This window comes from Pituophis catenifer, unplaced genomic scaffold (assembly GCF_029215685.1).
Source record: "Pituophis catenifer annectens isolate HBS135680 unplaced genomic scaffold, rPitCat1.0.hap2 SCAF_3, whole genome shotgun sequence".
In the NCBI taxonomy this organism is placed as follows: domain Eukaryota; kingdom Metazoa; phylum Chordata; class Lepidosauria; order Squamata; family Colubridae; genus Pituophis; species Pituophis catenifer.
Window position 1 is genome coordinate 129,143,971 of NW_027256883.1, and position 22,684 is coordinate 129,166,654.

At 36.1% G+C, this 22,684-nt stretch overlaps 1 protein-coding gene across 1 annotated transcript; it reads left to right on the top strand.

The window, feature by feature from the left end:
* Window positions 1-76: 76 nt before the first annotated feature.
* Window positions 77-18,581, top strand: SASS6 (SAS-6 centriolar assembly protein). The gene is made up of 17 exons (XM_070939355.1): window positions 77-144; window positions 4,687-4,747; window positions 8,218-8,297; window positions 9,011-9,115; window positions 10,551-10,722; window positions 11,393-11,470; window positions 11,930-12,049; window positions 12,138-12,329; window positions 12,546-12,740; window positions 13,541-13,630; window positions 13,716-13,895; window positions 14,474-14,555; window positions 15,492-15,610; window positions 16,074-16,199; window positions 16,998-17,095; window positions 18,245-18,339; window positions 18,493-18,581. The coding sequence occupies exons 1-17, from the start codon at window positions 77-79 to the stop codon at window positions 18,579-18,581; spliced, it is 1,950 nt and encodes a 649-aa protein (XP_070795456.1).
* Window positions 18,582-22,684: the final 4,103 nt, after the last annotated feature.

The window sequence follows — 22,684 nt, forward strand, 5'->3', positions numbered from 1 at the left end:
ATCTTGCCTCGCTCTATCCTGGCTCCCCCCCACCCCACCCCCCCGCGGGAGCAGGGCGCCAAACTCAAAGCGCAAGATGGCGTCGGAGAGCCTCTTCAGTCAGTTGGTGCCCGTGCAGGTGAAATGCCAGGGCTGCGAGGAGAGGTGAGGCGCCGGCGCGGCTTTTCTTCCCTCGGGTGAACTGGGGTCTGCGGTCTTCGTAGTCGGCTAAAGACTGAGGGGGGATGGCGAGGGGTGGGGGAAGAGTCCTTTCTCTTTTTTTCCTGCCTTGGAGTGCCCCCCCCCCCAACCCTCGTCCTTACTTCAGGACGGAACTCGGACCGTTGGCTTTTCCCCGACCAGCCCGGCGAAAGAAAGCGGGGCGGAACTTCAACATCGGGAGTGTTCTCCGTTTCTTTCATTTCACACCCCACACCCGGGCCCCACTTTTTTTTTTTTTTTTAATTTTTGCCCCAAATCTTTCAAAACAAAAGCGACAGAAAGCTGTAGGATTTTGGAACCAGGAGCGTTTGTATAAACCCCTCACAATTTTGAAAAGAAAGAAAGGGGAAAAAAAACAACAGCCAACAACAACGTTCATGAATGAAAAAAAAGCCTCGCAGATTTTTTTCCTCTCAGGCTGCGGCCGCTGGGAGGGATCGATGACCCTAGTCAGGCTTTTTAAACAACTGTTGCAAGCTTGAGGAGGGTGTGTATAGCGTGGTTTTTGCCGGATTCAATAGGCTTTGAGGAGGCGATTCTTGAAGTGTACACAATTGTTCTCTTCAACTGTGTTACGTTGATGGATACCGTGGCTGCTGCTTTTCTAACACAGGCTCCACTTGCCTAGGATTAATGCTAATGTTTTATAATGCACGGTATTATAGATGATAAACGGCTACCTATGTGTCTGTCTCTATGCAGCAGCAGCAGCTAGATAAGTTCAGGTATTTTAAACGTATCTTAGACTCCCCCCCCCCATTTTTCTTCCAAGCTTTTAACAGTTGAATGTGACAGCCAGATATTGAGCAGAGGGACTCTTAGAGTCAATTGTCATCGGTCAATATCTGTCCCTTGGTTGGTTGTTAAGCTTTTGGAAGGATGTCAGGAAGAAAAAAAAGGGGGGGGGAAGGAAACACTCTTTTAACATCTGCTCCGGATTTCGTAGTGTGGATTGTTTACCACTAGATCTGAATTGCAAAAATCCGGACAACCAGTAGTTTATATTGCTGTCATCTGCGGTTGTATGGTTATTTGCAGCCCAGATCTGGTAGCTTTAATTTAGCAAGTTTTCTTTATAATGTTTAAAGAATAATAAGTGGTACTTTCCCACATTTTAATGCGGTTATGAGAATAACTTTTGGAATCAGAGATATTAGCAATTAATAATAATTTATTAAACCTATATGCTGTCTAAGCCTAAAAGTGTGCAACTCTCAAAAATCAAAGAAAGAAATTATAGCAGTGGTGAAATCTAATTTTTTTTACTACCAGTTCTGTGGGCGTGGCTTGGTGGGCATGGCAGGGGAAGGATACTGCAAAATCTCCATTCCCACCCCACTCTGGGGCCAGCCAGAGGTGGCATTTGCCAGTTCTCTGAACTACTCAAAATTTCTGTTGCCGGTTCTCTGAACTGCTCAAAATTTCTGCTACCAGTTGTCTAGAACCTGTCAGAACCAGCTGGATTTCAACCCTGAATTATAGTAAAACATACAAAATTTTAAAAAGATAGCAGGCACAATGAAAAGAAGGGTCTCAATGTCTTTTGCTGAAAACTTGGATGAAGAACCAGAACCATCTGACTGTTGGGGAGGACAACAATCCTGCATGGTTGGTACACTCTGGGTTTCTTTGAACAATCTCATCTCTCAGGACCCCGTAAGTGATCCTGAGATATGACATTGTTCAATTAAAGTTACCTACTGAGCTCCGAACGGCTCCTGATCTCCGCTCCTTCCATCGGGACTTGAAGACTTGGCTTTTCAAACAAATAGGCTAAGACTGATTCCGGGCTTTATTATTTACTACTAATTAATTATTTGGATTAAATTATGATTTTATTGTACTTGTTTCTTAACTTGTGTTCGCCGCCCTGAGTCCTTTGGGAGAATGGCGGCATATAAATACATTTAATTAATAAATAAATAAATAAATAAATAAATAATAAATAAATAAATAAATAAATAAATAAATAAATAAATAAATAAATAAATAAATAAAACCAGAGAGTGCCAACCCTGAAGGATTGAGTTAGCTGGGCAAATGTTATGGGAGACAGGTGATCCCTGAGGTAATTAGGCATTATACTATGTAGGACTTTATAGGTAACAAGGGTAGCCCCTTGAATCACACCTAGAAGCAAACTGGCAACTAGTGCAGCTTGTCAAACAGGTTTTACATAGGCATACTGATATATTTTGGACTAGTTGAAGATTCTGGGTGGTCTTCAAGGGTAGCCCCATGTAGAGTATTTAGTAGTCAAGCTGCGAGGTAACTAAGGTATGAGTGACTGTCGGAAGTGTAGGCCCCGATATAGGAAAGAGTTTAACGGGTACCAGCTGGATGTAGCAGACACCTGCTCTTGAAGCAGGAGCTGCAAGTCCAGCAAAACCCCAGATTATTTATCACCCTTGAAGTGGGAAGGCTACCTTTTCAAGGTCAAGGGTGGAATATCCCTAGATCTGGACAAACAAATATCCACAACTACTCAATCTTCATATGATTAAGTCAGAAGCAGTTCCTCTCCATCCAGACCTATATTGCCTTCAGGCATTGGGACAGAACCTTGACAGTCTTACTAGGTTGCCCTGGAGTCAAAATATTATAATTGAGTATTATCAGCATACTGAGGATGCTGTATCCCAAACTGGCAGATGACCTCACTCAGTGGTTAAAAAGGAAAGAAGAGAGAGTAGAATCCTGCAACCATCTTAAAATGTCCAAAAATAGTTTGGAAAGTGTATTTCTCACCTGATGCTATGTGCTATATACTCATCTTTGAAGGGCTCTGATTATTTATCATGAATAAATTTTTCCTACCTTTTCATAAAATTAATGGCAATTAAAAATGGCAAATCCAGGCATCCCCATCTTGAATTTGGGAGGGATTTATTATTATAAATTGTAAACTCAGATTGTGTAGGACTGTGCAGTCTTCTTATATATTCTATTCAGAACTAACTACAACCCCACGGAAACCATGGTAAAAAGTACAAGATTGTTGCTTGGAATATTCTGACCCCAATTCTCCATTCTCAACTCTCTTTAGGCTTTTGATTTTTTTCTCTGAGGAAAAATTATTTCCCTACTTCTTGCAAACCTGTTGGTTCTTTGTCTTCTTGTACATGAATGGTACTATTTTCATGTCATAATATTTGTCTGAATATTGTTATTCATGCAAAGTAATATCTAGTTATTAAGCTGCATTAATAAAAATGACTGGTATGAGTGGTGATTAATATAGTGATATTTAGAATCATAACTGATTATTTAGTGAATTATGTAATTATCCATCTTATTGAACGTGATTCTAGGTGAATCTTTTTCCTATCTAGTAAAAATATACAAAATATGTTGAACCAACAGCAATTGAAATAATATAACAATAAAACTATGATAGAATAATAATAATTAAAAAAAATAGAAATAAACATAGAAAAGAAAACTTCAGGTGATTACAATCATCTAAACCAGGGGCCCCAACCTTTCGGACCTCAGGAACCACTAAATTCATAATTTTAAATCCCGTGGACCACTAATATGATCTGCCTAATGACCGGCTAGGTGAGCATGGCTAGGTGGTCATATGACTGGATGGGCGTGGCCAACTCGATGTTACTCACGTCGAGAAGCACCTCACCAGCCTCTACTCACCCCTCCCATCCCAGCAACTCCTTGCTTCTCTGCCTGGGCTCCTTAGGGCCCCAACAGGAAGCAGTTGTTGGAGCTAAGCAGCCACCATGAGAAAGAGTTGGCAAAACAGCTCAGTTCAAATTGGATCTGACCGAGAAGGAGGCTCGGTAGAAGTACCTCACTGAGGACCACAAGCATAGGCTTTCCAAGCAGAGGGAAGACCTGTGGGAGTGCAAAGCCATGTCCTGGTGCATGGAGGCTCAGCAGGCTGAGATGGTCAGCCAGTTCCAGGCCATGATGCAGTCCCACTGGAACAAGGTCCTCCGGCTCTTCAACACCAGCCGCACTTCCCTCCAGCCTTCGCCCAAAGCCCTGCACCAGAAGGCCGAAGCAGACCCCAAGTTGAAATTTCTGTCCCCCTCCAACCCACACAAAAAGACCCCGAAGGGGGAGACTCTGCAGCAACACAAACGTTCATTGCATGTATCTGTCCCAAGGGCTGCAGTTTGAGGACCCCTGATTTAGTGCAACACAACAAATGCAAATAATTTTTTTGCGGACCACCAAAATTTTCTCACAAACCACCAATGGTCCACGGACCACCAGTTGGTGACAACTGATCTAAACAATGCAGGCATCTTGTAGAGCCACATTTTAAGGGCTTTCCGGAAAGCTAGCAGGAAAGATTGACTTTATGACAATTATGGTATATTGACTTTTATGATAGATATAATTCTGTGCAGACTCTCTTAATGGATCACCTTTACTTGAATTAAAATACAACATTTATCAATTGAAGAATAAATTGCTGTTACTTACATCAATATATTGAATGCACTTTCATATATTTTGCAGACGAATAAAGGTCCGAGTGAGTGTTGAAATGCAATCAACAACAAATCCCATTCATAGAAAGGTTGTATTTCCTTCATTGTGCTTTTTGTTTTCAGTTGTTACAATAAATTATCCTGCTTAAAATTTTATTTGCTAACTGTAGCCAAGCATATGCCTTCGTGAACAATAGACTTTACTGATTATTTATCAGAATATTGTGAAGAATAATAATATTTCATCACTACAGAACAGAGCAAGGAACTTATAAACCTAGAAGTAATATTCCATGATAACTGTATATTGGCAAAGTTGAGACCAAAGTGAGGACAATCTAATCAAATAATATATTTTCAAATATCATTGTATTCATTCAGTCTCTTTTCTACCCTTCATTCAATACTCTTGTACAGATTTCCATGTTACTTTATCCTCCCATCCTTTCACTTAGCCTGTACATCATTATGACTAATTTTCATATATCTTCCCTTCCCATTTATTTAGTAGTTTTGTACTTTGTAATTGTCTGCTGAGAAAACTACCATGTTTCCCCGAAAATAAAACCCTGTCTCATATTTTTTTGAACCCTGAAATAAGCACTTGGCCTTATTGCTATGCGCTCAAAAGTTCGATTGGGCTTATTATCAGGGGATATCTTATTTTGGGGGAAATGTTATATTTCTTTTCTTATCTAATAAAAATATACAAAATATGTTGAACTGTGAACAGAACACTCCAGAAAACTCTGGAATATTATAACAGAATAATGGAGCTGGAAGGGAACTTGGAGGTCTTTTAGTCTAACTCCCTGATCAAACAGGAAACTGTATACCATTTCAAACAAATTGTTGAATCTCTTCTTAAAAACCTCCAGTATTGAAGTACCTACAACTTTTGAAGGCAAGTCATTCCACTGATTAATTGTTCTAACTGTTAGGAAATTTCTCCTCAGTTCTAGGTTAGTTCTCTCCTTGGTTAGTTTTCATTCATTGCTTCTTGTCCTGTCTTCAGGTGCTTTGGACAATAGGTTGACCCTTTTTCTTTGTGGCTGCCTACAGAGATATTAGAACACTGCTATCGTCATATCTAATCCTTCTTTTCATTAAACTAGACATACCCAATTCCTGCAACCACTCTTCGTATGTTTTAGCCTCCAGTCCCTATTATTGCTGAAATCTTCTGGATCATGCTATTCTAAGAAACAATTCAAGATGTTCAAGTTACGGTACCCTGGATGAACAAAGCCTGTTTTGGGGGTTACACCCTCCCCTTTGGAACACCTCAGATTGCTTTCGTGTAATTTGTTTCACAGACTGATAAAGTTTCAGTCTTTAAGCAGCCAGCTGCAGTTTCTCTATTATTAGGAAAAAAAAATAAATCTCACTGGCTCACAGAAAGATCATCAGAAAGAAACAGAGAAAGTCTCCACTATAAAGTAATGATGGAGTGAAGTGGTTCTAAAAGGAAAATAGTTCAATTGCTGAAATTCTTTAAACTCATTTTAATAACCCTTGTTAAAGGGGAAACTTGCTTGAAATAAATACTTTGAGGCAATTGCCAAAACCCTGACATTCTAATTTGTAGGATTTACTTTCAGAAATTGCTGAGCCTCCATGAGAATAACAGTCTGGAAAGAAGTCCCCTTGGTCCTGAGGGAAGCAATGTTCCAGACTTTTCCAGAATGTTCTGTTTCCAGTGACAGTTTTTACACTTCATTGTGATTTTTTGTGGATACATAACAAGCTGATAGCTAGCAGAATTTAGTAGCTAAGGCTTGGGCTTTTGTGAGAGATATAGGTTTAAGTTTCCACTCCACCAAGGATTTACTGGTTAATATAGGCCAGTTATTCAAATATAGGCCATTTATTCATCCATGAACTCTTAGAAAATAGGCGAGGCATAAATGGGGTAAATGTACAATAGAAAAAGTGATAAGCAGCATAATAAGAGAGGACTTCAAAGAATTTATGTTAACTACCACGTAAGTTTCCTCTATGGGTTCTTTAGCTAATTGGAATAAGTATTTATTGATAGCAGTCCCACAACCCTAGGTTGTTTTGAGGAATGGTGCAGATCACAAAGTAGAGGTGAATTTTATTTTCCTTTATTACAGAGGAGGATTTAGTACACAAAAATATTTGCTACTGGGGGTGTGTGTTGTACTTATTTTTATTGTTATGCTTAGATTTCTAGATACCTTATTCCTATGTTTCTGTATCTATGCTTTATTTCTTATAATTACATCTGTGTTTTATTTCTGTTTGAACACCTTATTTGTTCTGCTATATATCTCTTGTTTCCTGCAAACTACTTCTGAAATCTTGCCAAGAAAATTGCAGGGAGTTGTCTAGGCAGTTGCCAGGAGTGAACATTGATTCAAAGGCACACATAAAATATTGTCTTTCTCTGCCAACTCTCCCTCCTCCTTTTCAAACAGCAAATGTTTTAACCTAGACTCTGTGATGTCCTTAGAGCACTACTGTTTTTGACCCTTGCTGGATCTTGCACTGGAAAACTAGCTACACTGAACTTGGTTGTTTTCTTGCAGACGTTTCATTACCCAAACTAGGTAATATCATCAGATGCAACAAAACAATCAAGCTCAGAGAACACCAAGGATCCCTCATTTCAACCCTGAGCTACAAATATTCTTCTTTATTGAAACTAGCTACAGCTATGCTGCGGGAACTTCCAGTCTCAATAAGGTGAATATAGTTGTTGGACTGATGTTGCAGCTAGGCTTCTCCAGGCCCCCACTACTGGTGTGGCTCTCAAGGCTACTAACACCATTTAACCATCTCCCTCTAATGCTATTCCTCTTCAAGGATGCTGATGGCAAATTGTTTCTTGGCATTTATAGTTTCTTTACTGCTCTTTGCCAGGATCTTGTGGAGCCCTTCTCCTTCAAATAGCACCCTGAAGTTCATCAATGTTGTTGGTTGCCCTTCAGTCCTAGGCCATACCACTTTTCACTTGACTTTCACAATAACACACTAGTGTAGCTTCCATTCCCAAAGCATGATATCTCAAAAATGGCTTTTTTAAATACCGTAGTTGGTAAAAGAGTGGAATCTGGATCAAAAACTCCGAAACCTCATTCTACACCAGTATCCTACCATAAACTTTATTAAAACAATTCAATTAAAAGATCCATAAAATTGGAACTTGTAAACATAGCATGTTATTTGCTGACTAAGAATCAAAGTTATAGTATTGATAAGCCTGTTTTCAGTTGTAGAACGGAAAAGGCCAAGAAAAATGGGCTGGGCCTTGGGAAAAAAGTTGATGGATCAGGCTTCCATCACTTTACCTTCACTTTAAAGACAGATTTGGATAAATCCTGCAGTCAGACTTCTCTTTTGAAATATTTAGGAGTGACGATTTGCTCTTAGACTTCATACTTCTGCTATTGTTTTGTGATGCTCAAGATTTGTATGTTGAATAGAAGCTTTCAGCATTTTATGAATCATATGATTTAGTACAATTTGGTACAATTGAAATAATTATTCTAGAGAAATTCATTTAATTTTTGAAATTCACACTCTCTTCCTTCAGGATTTAGTTGTTCGGCTAACTGAGGATTCAGATCCCTTTTTCCTGTATAATCTTGTTATTTCTGAGGAAGATTTTCAGAGGTAGGTTTTCATGAATGTTCTGATTTTTATAGATTTACTTGTAAGTACACTATCCAGCATTAATAATAAAAGATATTGGTGTAATAGTCTTGCTACAAAAATAACCAAATTAATCTCTATATTGTTAGTATTATGTAAAGTATATAACTCAGTACTTATATGGAAACATTATCACTGATGTTTGATATATTTAGTTTTCTTCTTTTTTTTGCATGAATTCTGAATGCTAATCTTAGACCATGGGTCTATTTGGGCCAATATTTTTCAAACTCAGTAACTTTAAAATGTGTGGATTTCAATTCCCAGAATTTTCCCATCATAGTGACTGGGGAATTCTGGGAATTGAAGTCTATGCATTTTAAATATTGCCAAGTTTCACTGACAAACACTGATTTAGACTTTCAACATTTTGAGGAGAGAGGCACCCTTATTTCAGGATCATGTTCTACTAGTTACATGAAAACTACTGGGCTAAAAAATAAATATTTTTTTTAGAAAGGGAAATGAGGATTACTGCAGTAATAAGTGATTAATTGAAGTGACAGGTAAATTGTGGTAGCATTCCAAAAGGTTGTAAGAAAATTGTTTTGTATTTTTTTTTGAGGCGAACACTTTATAATTCTTAGCTTTTGAAAGAAATGTCTTGAAAATTATCTGCCCTTAGCACACATTACATTGATAAGTGTAATTTTTTTTTTTTTATTTATTTGTAGTTTAAAACTTCAGCAAAGTCTTCTGGTAGATTTTTCTGCTTTTCCTCAGAGATTTATAGATCTTCTTCAGCACTGTATCCAAGAACAAGATAAAGAAATCCCAAGGTTAGAAATACATAAACTGTACTTTATATCATTTTCAAATCAAAGAATATAAATAGCATTTGTAAATCAATCTATTATTTATTTAGAATATCAATTCAAGAAAATAAGACTAAAATTTAAAAAGGAGAGATAATAGGATCATTTTCATTTGTTTGCTTCTAAAACCTTTTGATGGCTCAGAGCTGCCCTTATTTGTTATTTCTTTAGGGGCTGGGTATTAGCGCTATGGGGTAGTTCAGGCAGAAAACACAAACAGAAGTAATATCTCTATTTTACAGGTAGTCCTCACTTAACAGTTTGTTCAGCAACTGTTCAAAGTTATGATGGCATATCATATCATACTTATGCCTGGTCCTCAAAGTTACAACTATTTGTAGCCTCCTGTAATCACATGGTCTGAATTCAGGCACTTGGCATTTACTATTACAGGGTGTGTTTCAACTTACCCCCACCTGCCTATCTCCCCCCACTCTGCCCTTTGGCTGTCCTGTGCTTTACTGCCCTGCACTCTTCCTGACGCTCCACTGCCCCGTCATCCACAGCTGACTTTCGACATCTTCCTCCCACTGTGGATAAGTTGCACCTGGCCTGGTTCTTCACAAGGCAGCTGCTGGCTGCATGTGGACTTCTTCCTGAAGCTGCATGCCTCCTTTCTGAGGTCTTGCGAGGCATCCCCAAGGCTGCAGCTGCCTCATAAAGGGCCAGGCTGGCACACCTTGTTGATAGGAAGAAGGCAGTGAAGGTCAGCTGGGTACAGCAGAGCACAGGGCAGAGGAGGTGGTTATCACTGGGGCTTCACACTGCAGAGCTGGGGCGGCTGTAGCTAGGTAGATGGAACTTTGTGGCAGTGGCTGAGGCTTTGCACCACAGTGTTGGGTTGGCTGGCCATAGTATGGAGATTGAGGCAGTATTCCTTGGTGGCAGGTGGCAGGAGCTTTGCCAATTGCTCTAGGACTGAAGTAGGGCAGCAGAGGCAGGGCAAGTCTGCTGAAGGTCCCAAGCCTCTACCTCAGCCCAGGTGTCACTGCTATTGACTCTGAGGAATGCCACTATTCAGGGCAGCCAAAAATGACAGCTGAGGGTTTGTGCCAAAGGGCAGCTTCAGCTTGTGATGTTGGGGCAACAGCAGCTGGGGGTTTGTGGTATGATGCTGGGACAGATGGTCATGGCATGGGGCTTGAGGTGACATTCATTGGTAATGGTGGAGCTGGTTGAAGTAGAGGCCTGGGGATAGCTGTTGTATTCTAAAAATCACAAAAAACCAGTGTTGAGTTTTAGCAGTGCACTGAAAGGGATTTTAGGCTACTAAAATGTTCATCAGCAAAGATTTCCCATTGTTACTTAGGGATTATAAGTAGCTTTGCCTTTTTTGAGAAGGCAGGGTTTTGAGAGGGTAACTTGTATTTTGTTATATGTGATATTTTCTTCTTTTTAGGTTTTTGCTACAGCTGGTTTCTTCAGGATCTAGTTTAGATCACACACCTTCATTTCTAAATGTGGTTGAGACAAATCCATTTAAACATCTTACCCATTTATCACTAAAATTCTTACCAGGAAATGATGCTGAAATCAAGAAATTTTTGGCATCCTGCCTCAAATCTACTAAGGTAAAATGATAGTTTCAGTTACATACATACATATGTACGTACATACATATTGTGTTTCCCCGAAAATAAGACCCTGTCTTATATTTTTTTGAACCCTGAAATAAGTGCTTGGCCTTATTGCCATGCACTCAAAAGCCCAATTGGGCTTATTATCAGGGGATGTCTTATTTTGGGGGAAACAGGGTACATACAGTTAAGTGTTGCCTTTTTTGGCAATTATTTTTGGTCATTAAGAGAAGTAAAAGATGAAGTTAAATGGTACATGGTATTAAATTTAAGACTCACTAATATCCTAGCTTTAACATTCTTTATATTTTTAGAATTGATTGATAGCAATACAATGAAATCTTAGTTTAATAGATCATTTGAGAGGCAAATGATCCATTGAATCCAAGGTCCTTTGTTACTGAAGTCTAAATTGAGATTTCACCCTTATCTAGTTTAGAATGAATATTCTAAAAATATTTAGAAAAACAGTCTGTGTAACTCCTGTAGTATAAATATGCTTGTAAATGATGTGCTAAATAAGGCAGTCTTATAGTATAAGCCTATGTACATTGACTGATGAAAAAGTCCTCCAATGTCCAGGAGAGTATATCTACTACTAATTGCAACTAATCATTTTGTAGACTGAAAATATATTGACTGAGAAACTTTCAATTGTTTATAGGAAGAAAAGTTATTTCTGGAACAAAAACTTAGCAGAACAGAGGAGGACCTTACAAGACGACTGAATTATACACAGCAGGTAAGAGAAAGCTTCAGTATGCCCCAATTTACAGAAAACCAAAATAAATATATGTAGCTATTTTAACTATGTTTTATCAAGAATATCTAACTATAAAGCTAATGGAACATGTATTACTGAAATATATAGAAATAAAGAAAATTTTATCAGAATAGCACATTTGTAGCAAAGTTAGCAAAGTGTTACTATACCTTGAAGAATAACAAATTAGCTGTATCATAAGCCTAAGTAGGTGAAAGCCTAATTCATTAGAGGAAACATATGTCTTAATGTGCTACAACCCTTTTTAAAAAAGAAAACAATTTAGATTAATATAGAATTGTGAAGGCATACCGAACAATGTTTATATTGCTATATTTTTAAAATAGACAAATTGAGACATTATGAGTGTCATCCTTTAATAAAACACTTAATTCTAGCATTATATGAAAGCCTAGTGATTATGCTTTTTTCTCTTAGACCTTGTCTGAAAAAAGCAGAGAACTAGATAATTTAAGAAGCGAATGGGCCTCCAAGATAGCATCACTGAATAGTAAACATACTCAGGAATTGTCAAACGAGAAAGAAAAAACTCTGCAGGTATGTAAATAATACAGTGTATAAAACAAATGATTCCTTTTAAAAATTTAAAATTAGGAAATATTAAAACATTTTCTATTTTTCATAGGCACAAGCACATTATCAGCAACAGAATGATCAACAGAAAAGAGAATTGGAAAACCTGCATCAGAAAACTGTCCAGCAACTACAGAACAGGCTGAAGGAGCTGGAACTTGCTAACAAAGACTTAATGGAAAGGAGATACAAAGGCGATTCAACAGTCAGGGAACTTAAAGCAAAATTATCAAGTGCAGAAGATGTATGTAACATTTGCCAGTTTGTGTCTATTTAAAGATCTGATTTTCATGACTTACAATTTCTAATTGTATAGTTTAGAAGCAACTGAAAATACAGCAAATATTCCACATTATAATAGGTGTGTGATCTAAACAATTGTTGCAGTGTATACCTACTTTTTAAATCAAGTTCAAATCTTTAAAATACTTTAGAATGCTTTATTTTTCCATTTGATAAGGAATGCCAAAGAATAAAGCAAGAAGTTCTATCCTTACGTCGGGAGAATACTACCTTAGATGCTGAATGCCATGAAAAGGAGAAGCAAGTTAATCAACTGCAAATGAGAGTTGCTGTTTTGGAACAAGAGATCAAAGATAAGGACCAGCTTGTTGCCAGAACAAAAGAAGTATTAGAAGCCACACAAGAGCAAAAGGTTCCTAGAATTTTTTCTATTGTACTATTATAACAAATGTAGTCATTAAAGTTCATTATGATCTAAAATGATACATTATGTGTTTGGCTAAGTGCATGTGACTAGGCATGTGCTGTCTGATCTGACAATAAAATGCTCCATTGGTGGAGACATGAACACGTAAATTATACCTGTCAGTACCTGTTTTAAAAAGCTAGATAGCTTCATGATTCCAGGAGGAGGAAACTGAGTAGTCATAGCCATTTTAAAGCAGTTTATCATACTCTGCCTCCTCAACTCAAACTTATTTTCCTGAGGTTGTATGGCTACCTTGCAAGCCAAGGGAAAAACATAGCTTTAAGGAGGCATCTTTTTGATTTCAGCTTTGGAATATAGAGCATGTCTGTGTATTACCTATAAGGTTTACATTATATGAAAAGTAGAACCTTTGTGGCATCGTAGTTTGTTATTTATTTATTTTTTTAATTGAAAGTAGCTTATTTTAGTGTTAACATAGAACATAATTTTTGACAATCTGAAACTGCTTTGCCAACCTAGTAATATTCTTCACTAGAACTTGGCAGTGTTTAGAAGTTCAAACACATTGCATACACCATCTTCCTCCCCCACCCCCAAATTATAGATTGTAGAACATATTGCTGTTTAATAACACATTAAACTTTCAAAGTGCTGCTGGTTTTACAGACCACAGTATAGGATTTGCAGAACTACCTTCCTTGTATATTTGGAAACCAATCCATGCAGATTTTCACTTTTTTATTTGTTACATAATCTTCCTAACATTATATATTCTTTAAAAGGCAAACCTGGAAGAAAATGCAGAAAAGAAACAACTTCAGATAGGAAAACTGGAAACCTCACTGAAAGCTCTGTCAACTGAGTTCCTTAAGGTTTGCTTAAGCATAGTATTCTTGTTTATGTTTATGGTTTGATTTCAACTGATCATCATTTAGTATATTGTAATATTGTTTCCAGGCCAATGAGATAATAAAGAAACTGCAAGGAGATGTAAAAACGTTAATGAATAAGTTGAAATTGAAAAACACAGTAACAGTTCAGCAAGAAAAGCTCTTGGCTGAAAAGGAAGAAAAACTACAGAAAGAACAAAAGGAATTACAGGAAGTGGAAAGTTCTCTTCGAGAGAAAGAACAAGAGGTAACTGAAGAGTCTTGCTTCTATATAATAAATGCTTAAACAAGGTTTCCTTTCATCAGAACTGTTTTCTTTTTTCCTATAAATCCACTCTTCTCTGGAATGAAGTAAATATTTCCTCAGTTTTAACTCATTTCTTGGTCACATTATGTCCTTGTAAGTTTCTTTGAGAAAAATGATTCTTAGCAAAATGATTTACTATTATTAAGGAATTCTTTTTTCCTATTTTCCAACCTTATTTACTGTCCTGGATTTTTCTAGTGATATCCCATCCAAGAATAAACAAGACTTGAACCTTGTTTTCCTTTTTTAAGGATCAGATAATGTTAATTAGATGCTTCTAGCTGCTTTGAAATACTCTGAGGTATTTTTGTTTTATGGCCTTTAAAACAAACATGCCTATATATTTACCTATTTATTTATTTATTTATTTATTTATTTATTTATTTAAATTTCAAGAACGACTTATACAATGATGTTTATTATTTAGGAAAAGTTTCTTCTGACATTAATTTTGAAATATTGTTTTGTTGATATCGATAAAAATATTGCAGATAACTAATAATATGAAAACATTTCAGATATGCAAATTGCAGGAACAATTAGAAGCTACAGTACAAAAGCTGGAAGAAAGCAAACATCTTCTCAAAACAAATGAAAATGGTATGTGATTTTCTTGCATTAACTACTATCTAATTCTTTCAACAGTGTATATTTTAATATATTTTAATATATAGAATTTATTAGGAGATATTATCTTAGGTTTGGGCTAGGCCAGTGATGGCTAACCTTTTCGCCATCACGTGCCAAAAGCGGGTGAGTGTGGGATGGTCACGTGCTTGCATGCCCATACCGATAATTCTATGCCCGCGACCCCCCATGCTCCCCCCGCTTTTGGCATGTGATGGCATGGTGGACCCAGCAGGCCTGTTTTTCGCCCTCCCCGGCTCCAGAGGTTTCTAGGAGCTTGGGGAGGGTAAAAACAGACTTCCCCACCCCCTGGAGGCCCGAAACAGCCCATTTGCTGACTTCCGGTGGGCCCAGAAGGCCTGAAAATGAGCTGGCCAGCGCATGCATGTGTGCTGGAGCTGAGCTAGGGCAACGCTCGCATGCCCACCAATATGGCTCCGCGTGCCATAGGTTCACCATCACGGGGCTAGGCAATAATTGTGAATGTTGGATTTAAAGGTGATTTAAAGGTGACATTCTTTTTTAAATATTTGGAGGGTTTTTGAGGGTAGTGATGAATGATTCTGAGGAATGCCATTTTATTTTCCCTCCTGGCACTTAATATTCATTTTCTTTTTCTGTATTAATGCAACCCATGCATTTATTTTGTTTTCCTTGCAATGAATAACTTACAATGATACATAGAAGTTCCATCTGGTCACATAGGATTTATCTGTTCCTAATCATATTAAAACTAAGACTGCAATTCTGTAAATCTTTGCTTGGAAGAGAACTCCTTTAACTCTATTCTGAATATAAATTTAACTTTGAAATCGTAGTTTATCCAGACACATTCATAATTTAATTATGATTTTGTTTTAAAATTAAAAATAATTGGAATGAAAAGTGAAATGTGTTGTTTCTTTGTAGTCATCACATGGCTGAATAAACAATTAAATGAAATTCAGCTGACAAGGAAGCAAGAAATGCTAGGAACATCTACTTCTAGCAACACTGTTTCAAGAACTGGCAGCTCTCCTCATAGTATGGTAATAGTAAAAATCTTGTGTATTCATCTTTGATACCACATTGCTATCTTTCATAGTTTAATTTTTAAAAAGACAAAATTTAGTGGGAGTGCATACTTCGCATAAATTCTTCAAAAATGGATGGCTCATGGGGCCTAGTTGGAATTGAGCAATTTCCCTTCCTCCTGATAAAAATATGAGACTTGAGATTAGCATATTTCCCTCCATTTGCTTCTTTTGCTATCCTATCAATGGTAGGATGGTAAACTTCTATGTAGCGTCAGAGAGGAGAGCAAATGTTTCAGCCTGGGATTCAAACCAAGTCTTGGCAGAAGCAGAGATCTTAGCTTCAAGCAAATTAAGTTTAGACCTAGGCAAAATACGAAGTGGGATATAAATAGTAGTATGTATGAACTTTGACTATGTTTGCTTTAAACAAAGACAAGTATGAATCAATTTGTTTTTGTTTTTTGTTTTTTAACAGGCTGATAATAGGATTATGTCCTTAAACTCAGGACTGAACTATCCCATCTCCCCCTTGCTAGCTTTCCAAAGCTTCCCAGAAGCAACTGCTGTAAAAAATACCAACCAACAAATATCAGGAACAAAGGCAAGGAATTTAAGATGTATATTTTTAATAAAGTTCTATTACGTTGTATCAAGTCATGTCATTTCCATTTTATTGATATATGCCCAAAACAAAATCCTTCTCTTCTGGTACTCTGGGTGACTACCATCTGTGGGGAAAAGCATAAAGGATGAGAGATGAAAAGAAATCCTAAATACTCCATATGTTTGTCATCCAGTTCCTTATGTATAGACCTGAATGGCCAGAATAATCCCCCAGTCGATATGCATATAGCCAACCTCTCAAAATAATTCAGGCCAGCATACAGAAAAAAGGAACCTACAAAAGTCAACAATAAAATAGATAAAACAAATTCTACCAAGTGCCTGAAGAAAAAGCCAAGAGTTTAAAACTTTAGAAAAAGTAGGAAGAATGGGGCCATCTGTATTTAATGTAGAATATTATTCCAACTCCTTAAAACATTATTGACAAAGTGATTGTGCAAGTACATAGATGCTAAAACAAAGCCATCCATTTTTGTAACAGCTAATATTGTCATGCAAAAGACAGGCAAGTTCCATGAGTGAACCATACGGATAGTATTATGGCTGTGATTTATTGTAAATTAGATGTCAGTGATAATGGCAGACAATTTATTACTACTCTTTGAGAAAGCTAATTTAATTCTGCTTTAAATAAATATATTGACAATCTATACTGTTCAATCATTAAACATTTCTGTAACAACATGTATAATTTTTCTTACATGCAATATTGTATGACTAAGGCTTTGATACATAAAATGACAAAAATATAATACTGAAAAAATTATTTTTCCAGCAGGTTCACTTCAATGTGCAGCTCTCAGAAACGAACAGATGTTTAGATGCCCAGCCAGAGATTCCTGGGCTGATAGGTCATTCAGCAAATAAAGAAAAGTAAGTGGTTGAGCAGGAGACGAGTGGATCTGAGGAGAAAATGGGGAACATTGGACTTGAATAGGAAGGCAAACTTGGGAATTGGGAGGAAGCAGAACCATCTAGGGTAGAGGCCAAAGGGTTGAAGGAATGTGCAAAGTGAAAGCAACCCGTGTCACTTCTAGAAGTAATCAGTATTCTAAATGCAAGAAAACGGTTACTTCCTCCTATAACTTGTGCAAAAATAGGTTTTCTCATTACCTTTTGGAAGGAGCATTGCTTTAACATATGTTCTTTCCACCATCCCCCTGCAGACATAATTTTTAAGTATTTAGTTACTCCTCTAATAAGGAGTGAACTATGAAGTTATATCCTGTATATCTGAAAGAAAATTAACTTTAAATTAAGAAGATATTCCCCCCTCCCATAGTATAGAAAAAAAAAACTAGTCTTTTTTTTTTCTTTTATAGCTGGGGTGGGGTGGGGTGGCTATTAGGATGCCTTCAGGCAAACAGAATATATCTTGGTGAATTTTAACAGTGATTCAGGTTATATAGTACCCACAGTAATAAATTTTAGAGGAAAATAGATCAATGGAGAAGCATCTAAAAGCAAAAAACTGAATTTTTCCAGGGACTAGATCCGTTTTCATTTCCCCAGAGTCTAAGCAGAATGTCATCACTTCAAGGAACATAGCTCCTAATAACAAAAATGCCATAGGAACAATTATAAGGTATACCTAAGACTTTTCATCTACCTGACTGGCTCTCTTAAATTTTGTCAGTGCACTGTATATCAGTGCTGTGATCAATCTGACAAGTCATGTCCCACTCTCTATCTACTTTGTATGATGCTTGAAAAAGATATTGCTTAGGTATGATATAGGCTTTACGAAGGTGAGATAGTCTGTTAGCAGAAAAAGCAGGTTTCCAGAGACAAACACTTTTGAGGAATTAATATAACCATTTTAAACTTAAAGAATTAAGCCTTGAATGTAGGAATTTCTGTCCTCAGGATATGATTTTGAGATCAGCATTCATGGGCTTGCTGTCTTTTAAACACAGTAATTCATAGGAGATCTGGAATTGTATTTGAAATTCTTACAGATTTTCCTTAGGAAACTCCTAAATAGATGAGTGCTTACAGCAGTTCTATTTTCTTTTGACTTAGTGGTGAAAACTTGGGATTGGAAACAAAGTATTTAAAGAAAAGGGATGATAGCATACCTTTAAGAGGACTCAATCAAAACACAACTCAAAACACAGGTAAACATGTATATATATATATATATATATATATATATATATATATATATATATATATATATATATATATATACATATATTTAATTAAAATAAAAATTTGTTCGTAATCTCTGAAAATGTAAGATATTTCAAGATCGATTTTTATCATTGCAGGATATATGAAGGCCTCTGCACCAAAAAAAGTGCAGATTCCATGCAAGCCTGCAGCACCTTCTAAAACCTCTGCCTACTTTCCTGGATAGCATGTTGTAATGAAAGGTTTACAACAATTTTGATTTTTTAAATGATTTATCAGTTACATGCATTTGTTTCCTTTTTGAAGTATCAACATTACATTTTTACTAAATAGATTTCTGGGTACTAAAGTGAACCAGTTCTAGGATGCTTAAACTTATGTTTTTCTACAAAATAAAATGGGTATTTCTTTATCTAATGGATAGATGTCTAGATTATATTTGGTTGTTCCCTAATAGTTCATTTGTATTTTTGCATATACGAGGTATTTGCTTTGTTTCAGGTATCAAAAATGCACTACCTGATAAGAATGACTTGTTGTTTCTATGCCAGAAGTTTATGGAACGTGGGGCTCAAAAATGAAGAAATTGTGGAAGGCTTAAGGAGGAATTTACCTGACACAAATAGAATTGTCTGCAGAATTTTGGAGCTTAATTTTTCAGTCTATGATTCTGCAGGGAGTTCTGCTTAAATTCAATGTAATGCAAATAAATCTTCCTTATTGTTCTAACTATATAATACTGCAATCTCAGGGAGGGTTATGGCAGATGGGATAAGGTGCGAGACTCCTGAATCTACTATGTATGTCAGCCTGAATAAGCATAAACTTTCATGCTAACTTTCATTTAGCAGTTTTTGATTATTATATCAAAAAGAATGTACAGATTTGTTAAAATTGTGTCTAAGTGGAATTTTTTCCAATTATTTATAGATGTAAAGATTATGTAATGATGCTTCTACATGGCCAAACTACACATTTCCAGCTTGAATAGCAAATCATTGGGGTGTCTTGGCCATAAATAAAAATTATTATATGACCATGTCTGAAGTAATGAAACCATTTTTAAACACAATATTTTCTGGTTTCTAACCATGCTGGTAGAAAAATATAAACTGGCTCAGTCAAGTTCTTTATATTACCTTTGGAATGCATTTGAACCCAGCTTTGCAAATTGATTTTAGTAATTTTAATGGATCTACCAGTATTAACAATGTAAATTAGGAACGCAGTACTAGTGCCCACAAATCTATAATAAACATTTGGTTTTGGGTTTACAGAATTTTCGAATTCCTGTGCTGTTAGTTAACAATATTGGCACATTTTCTCCAGGGTTTAGAAAACAGTACTTAAAACCATTGCTGAATGTTGGTATATTTTTGGCAATTTTTCCCTCCACTGTAACATACTTTTGTCACTGAGTGTAGTTTGCTGTCTGAACATAATGCCTTTTTAAAAGCATTTGATTTTGCAACGTATATTTAAATTGAAATGTTATGTCTGGAACTGGTCTGTTGCATCATATTCACATACTGGCACCTAATACATTAAGCTGTGATCTAATATCAGAAAAATTAACAGGATGTTATTTTTGCTGCTGTTCAATAGAAACGTGCAAACCATTTTGCTTTAAAACAGTTACTTGAGAACTGTTTTGAATGTAAAATGTTTTGAACTTATTCTATTCAAATGTTTTCAATTCTAGATGGTCTGCTCACAATTGTAAAATATTTGGTTTTCCATTTGCCTGGAAATTATGTTTCAATGTTACATAATATCAGTCTATTGAATGTGGGGAACAATGTCTGTACAGTGTCTTATATATAGACCTCTGCTGCCCAGTTTTATTTACTGTAAAGAGTGATAAGTTTCACATCTTCTTGCTATTTTTGACCATAGGGGTCCCCGTGAAAAAGATGTAATATACTAGTGCTGCATGGAAAGATAAAAATCACAAATCTTTCTAGCCAGAGGAGCCATTTCATTTCACAATAGGACAACAGGGCCTCTAACTGAATCAAATCAGCAAAAATTGTCATAGTCCAGCCAATTTTAAGTTTTATGAAATGCAGGGGAAAAGTTTTAGCATTCTTTAAGAACCTCATCATAATTGTAGCTGGAAAATATCTAAAGATAGTCCCATATAATCTCCTTTAATGGGATTTTATTACATACTTTTTTTCAAACAGAACTGCTCTGCGTATCTTGTAATTTTTGTCAAATATACATTTAGATAAATCTAACACGTAAACTTGGTAACTTAAAGTGTGAACTGAAATCCCTTCTATTGCTTGGGTTTAAAAGATTCAAGATATTTTAAGGATTGTGGTTTGGATTTAGTGGCTTTTTGGTATATACATATATTTGTAATTCTGTATATTGAGTGAAAAATAAATCATTTAAATGTGTTATTGCACAATCGTTCTCTGCAGTGTAAAATGTGTATATTTGTCTATAATCAATGTAGCGTTCATATATATGTATATCTGTTCATTTTAATAAAACTTTTACACAAAGGTTTAGTTTCTGTCCAGAGTATAAACATCTGTTATGGTACAATTAAGGTTTTAGAAAGTGAAGACGAGGACAGTCTTTATTTCACTCCCTTAAGTTCTTTTGTTTCATGTAAAAGTTTGAGAGGAATCACCATGATAGCTATTAGAACTAATTTCTAGATTAAAGCTCTTACTTTTTTTGTTGTTTATTACAGAAAAATGGACAGGTCTTGCATGCTTACGACTTTCATATTAGGAAGTAATGTTCCTTTCTTGGTTCCCATTTGTGTTGGAGGCACCACTTAAAGCACTTGTTTTTGGATGTGAAATAGCATATAAAAGGGGATATATAAATATTCATGTAGTTAGAATTGAAGGACCTGTTTTTCTAAAAAGTGCCTCCAGTGACAGTCATATGCAGGCAAATTAGAATTTTTATGTTCATCAATCAGAATTATAGAATCATTTTCCTTCCCCTATCATAAAGTGATGTTCCAAAAACCTAGTAACAACAAAGTATACTTATTTATAGTACTTTGTTGTTACTAGGTTTTTGGAACATCACTTTACCAGGTAGCTTGCTGGGTCATTTACATTTAAGTGGTACTAAAGCTTATCCACCATCCAGATACCTATTTTTGTTCTTTATAATAGGTATCTGGCTGGTGGATAAGCTTTAGTACCACTTACAATGTAAATGACCCAGCAAGCTACCTTTGGCATTTTTGAGAGCTATTTAACATGTTTTCCTCAAATTGCCAGTAATGATGGCAAGCACAAAATAATTCAAAATTTTAGTTCAGGTGTCGTGTTAGAATAGTGTTTCAAACATCTAGTACCAAGCCACATAGGGCTAATTTATAACCAGCACTTTATTGGCATAGGCAAAAATTAAGTCAGTGGATTGGTTTAAACAAGTACTGCACCTGATTCATATCAGTAATTTTCTATAGACAATATTTTTCAATTTAAGAACGTCAGTTTCATAAAAAGCACACCACCACCAGTTAAGTGGAATGTGACTAAGCAATATATAATTGTTACCAGATCCAACTTAAGCAGAAATAGGCTTGTAATTTGTGGTAGACGTCATGATTTAATAAACCTAAATACCCAGCTGCTCAAATTATAGATCTGACCTTAAAATGTCGTTTCCTACTACTGTCTTGTTTCCAGAGGCTATCAAGCATTTAAAGCATGACCAAGAGAATAGTCTAGCATCAAATGAGTTGTGTTCAACACATACCAAGTTTTTTTATTCATTTCTGATTGACCAGAAAAATCCCGTTGTGTGCACCCACACACGCAGAGAAAACTGTCCTCAATAAATGGTGAGGTTAACTTTGCCCACATAAAATCCTAATTTAAAAGCCTTGTCCAAACACTTCTAGAAGACTGGGTACTCACTAAATGAATGAATGCTCCAATTTAATGATTAGTTTTCTATCAAAGAACACTCTTAAAATTTAATAGATCCAAGTAGGGTACATGTTAACGTTTTTGTTGGTAAAGAAATAGTAGTGCTTTTCTACAAAGCTGCAAACTGGCAAGATATTTTAACCAGATTTCTCAAGTGTAAGTGAAGATTAAAATAAAAGTCCAGAGCAGACCATATAATAAGTACTACCTTACCCAGTATTACCTGAATTATAGTGACTAAGAATTAACATCAAGACCTTAATATGCTAATACTAGCTCATGCAAATCTTTTTCCACCTATGCCCCATATTTCTATTAACAATAATTCAGTTTATACATTTGCTATGAGTTCATTTGTCATATATATCAATCCAGCCTTTTTTAAAGCTCTCAGGAGAGTAGAAAGAAAACAAAATTA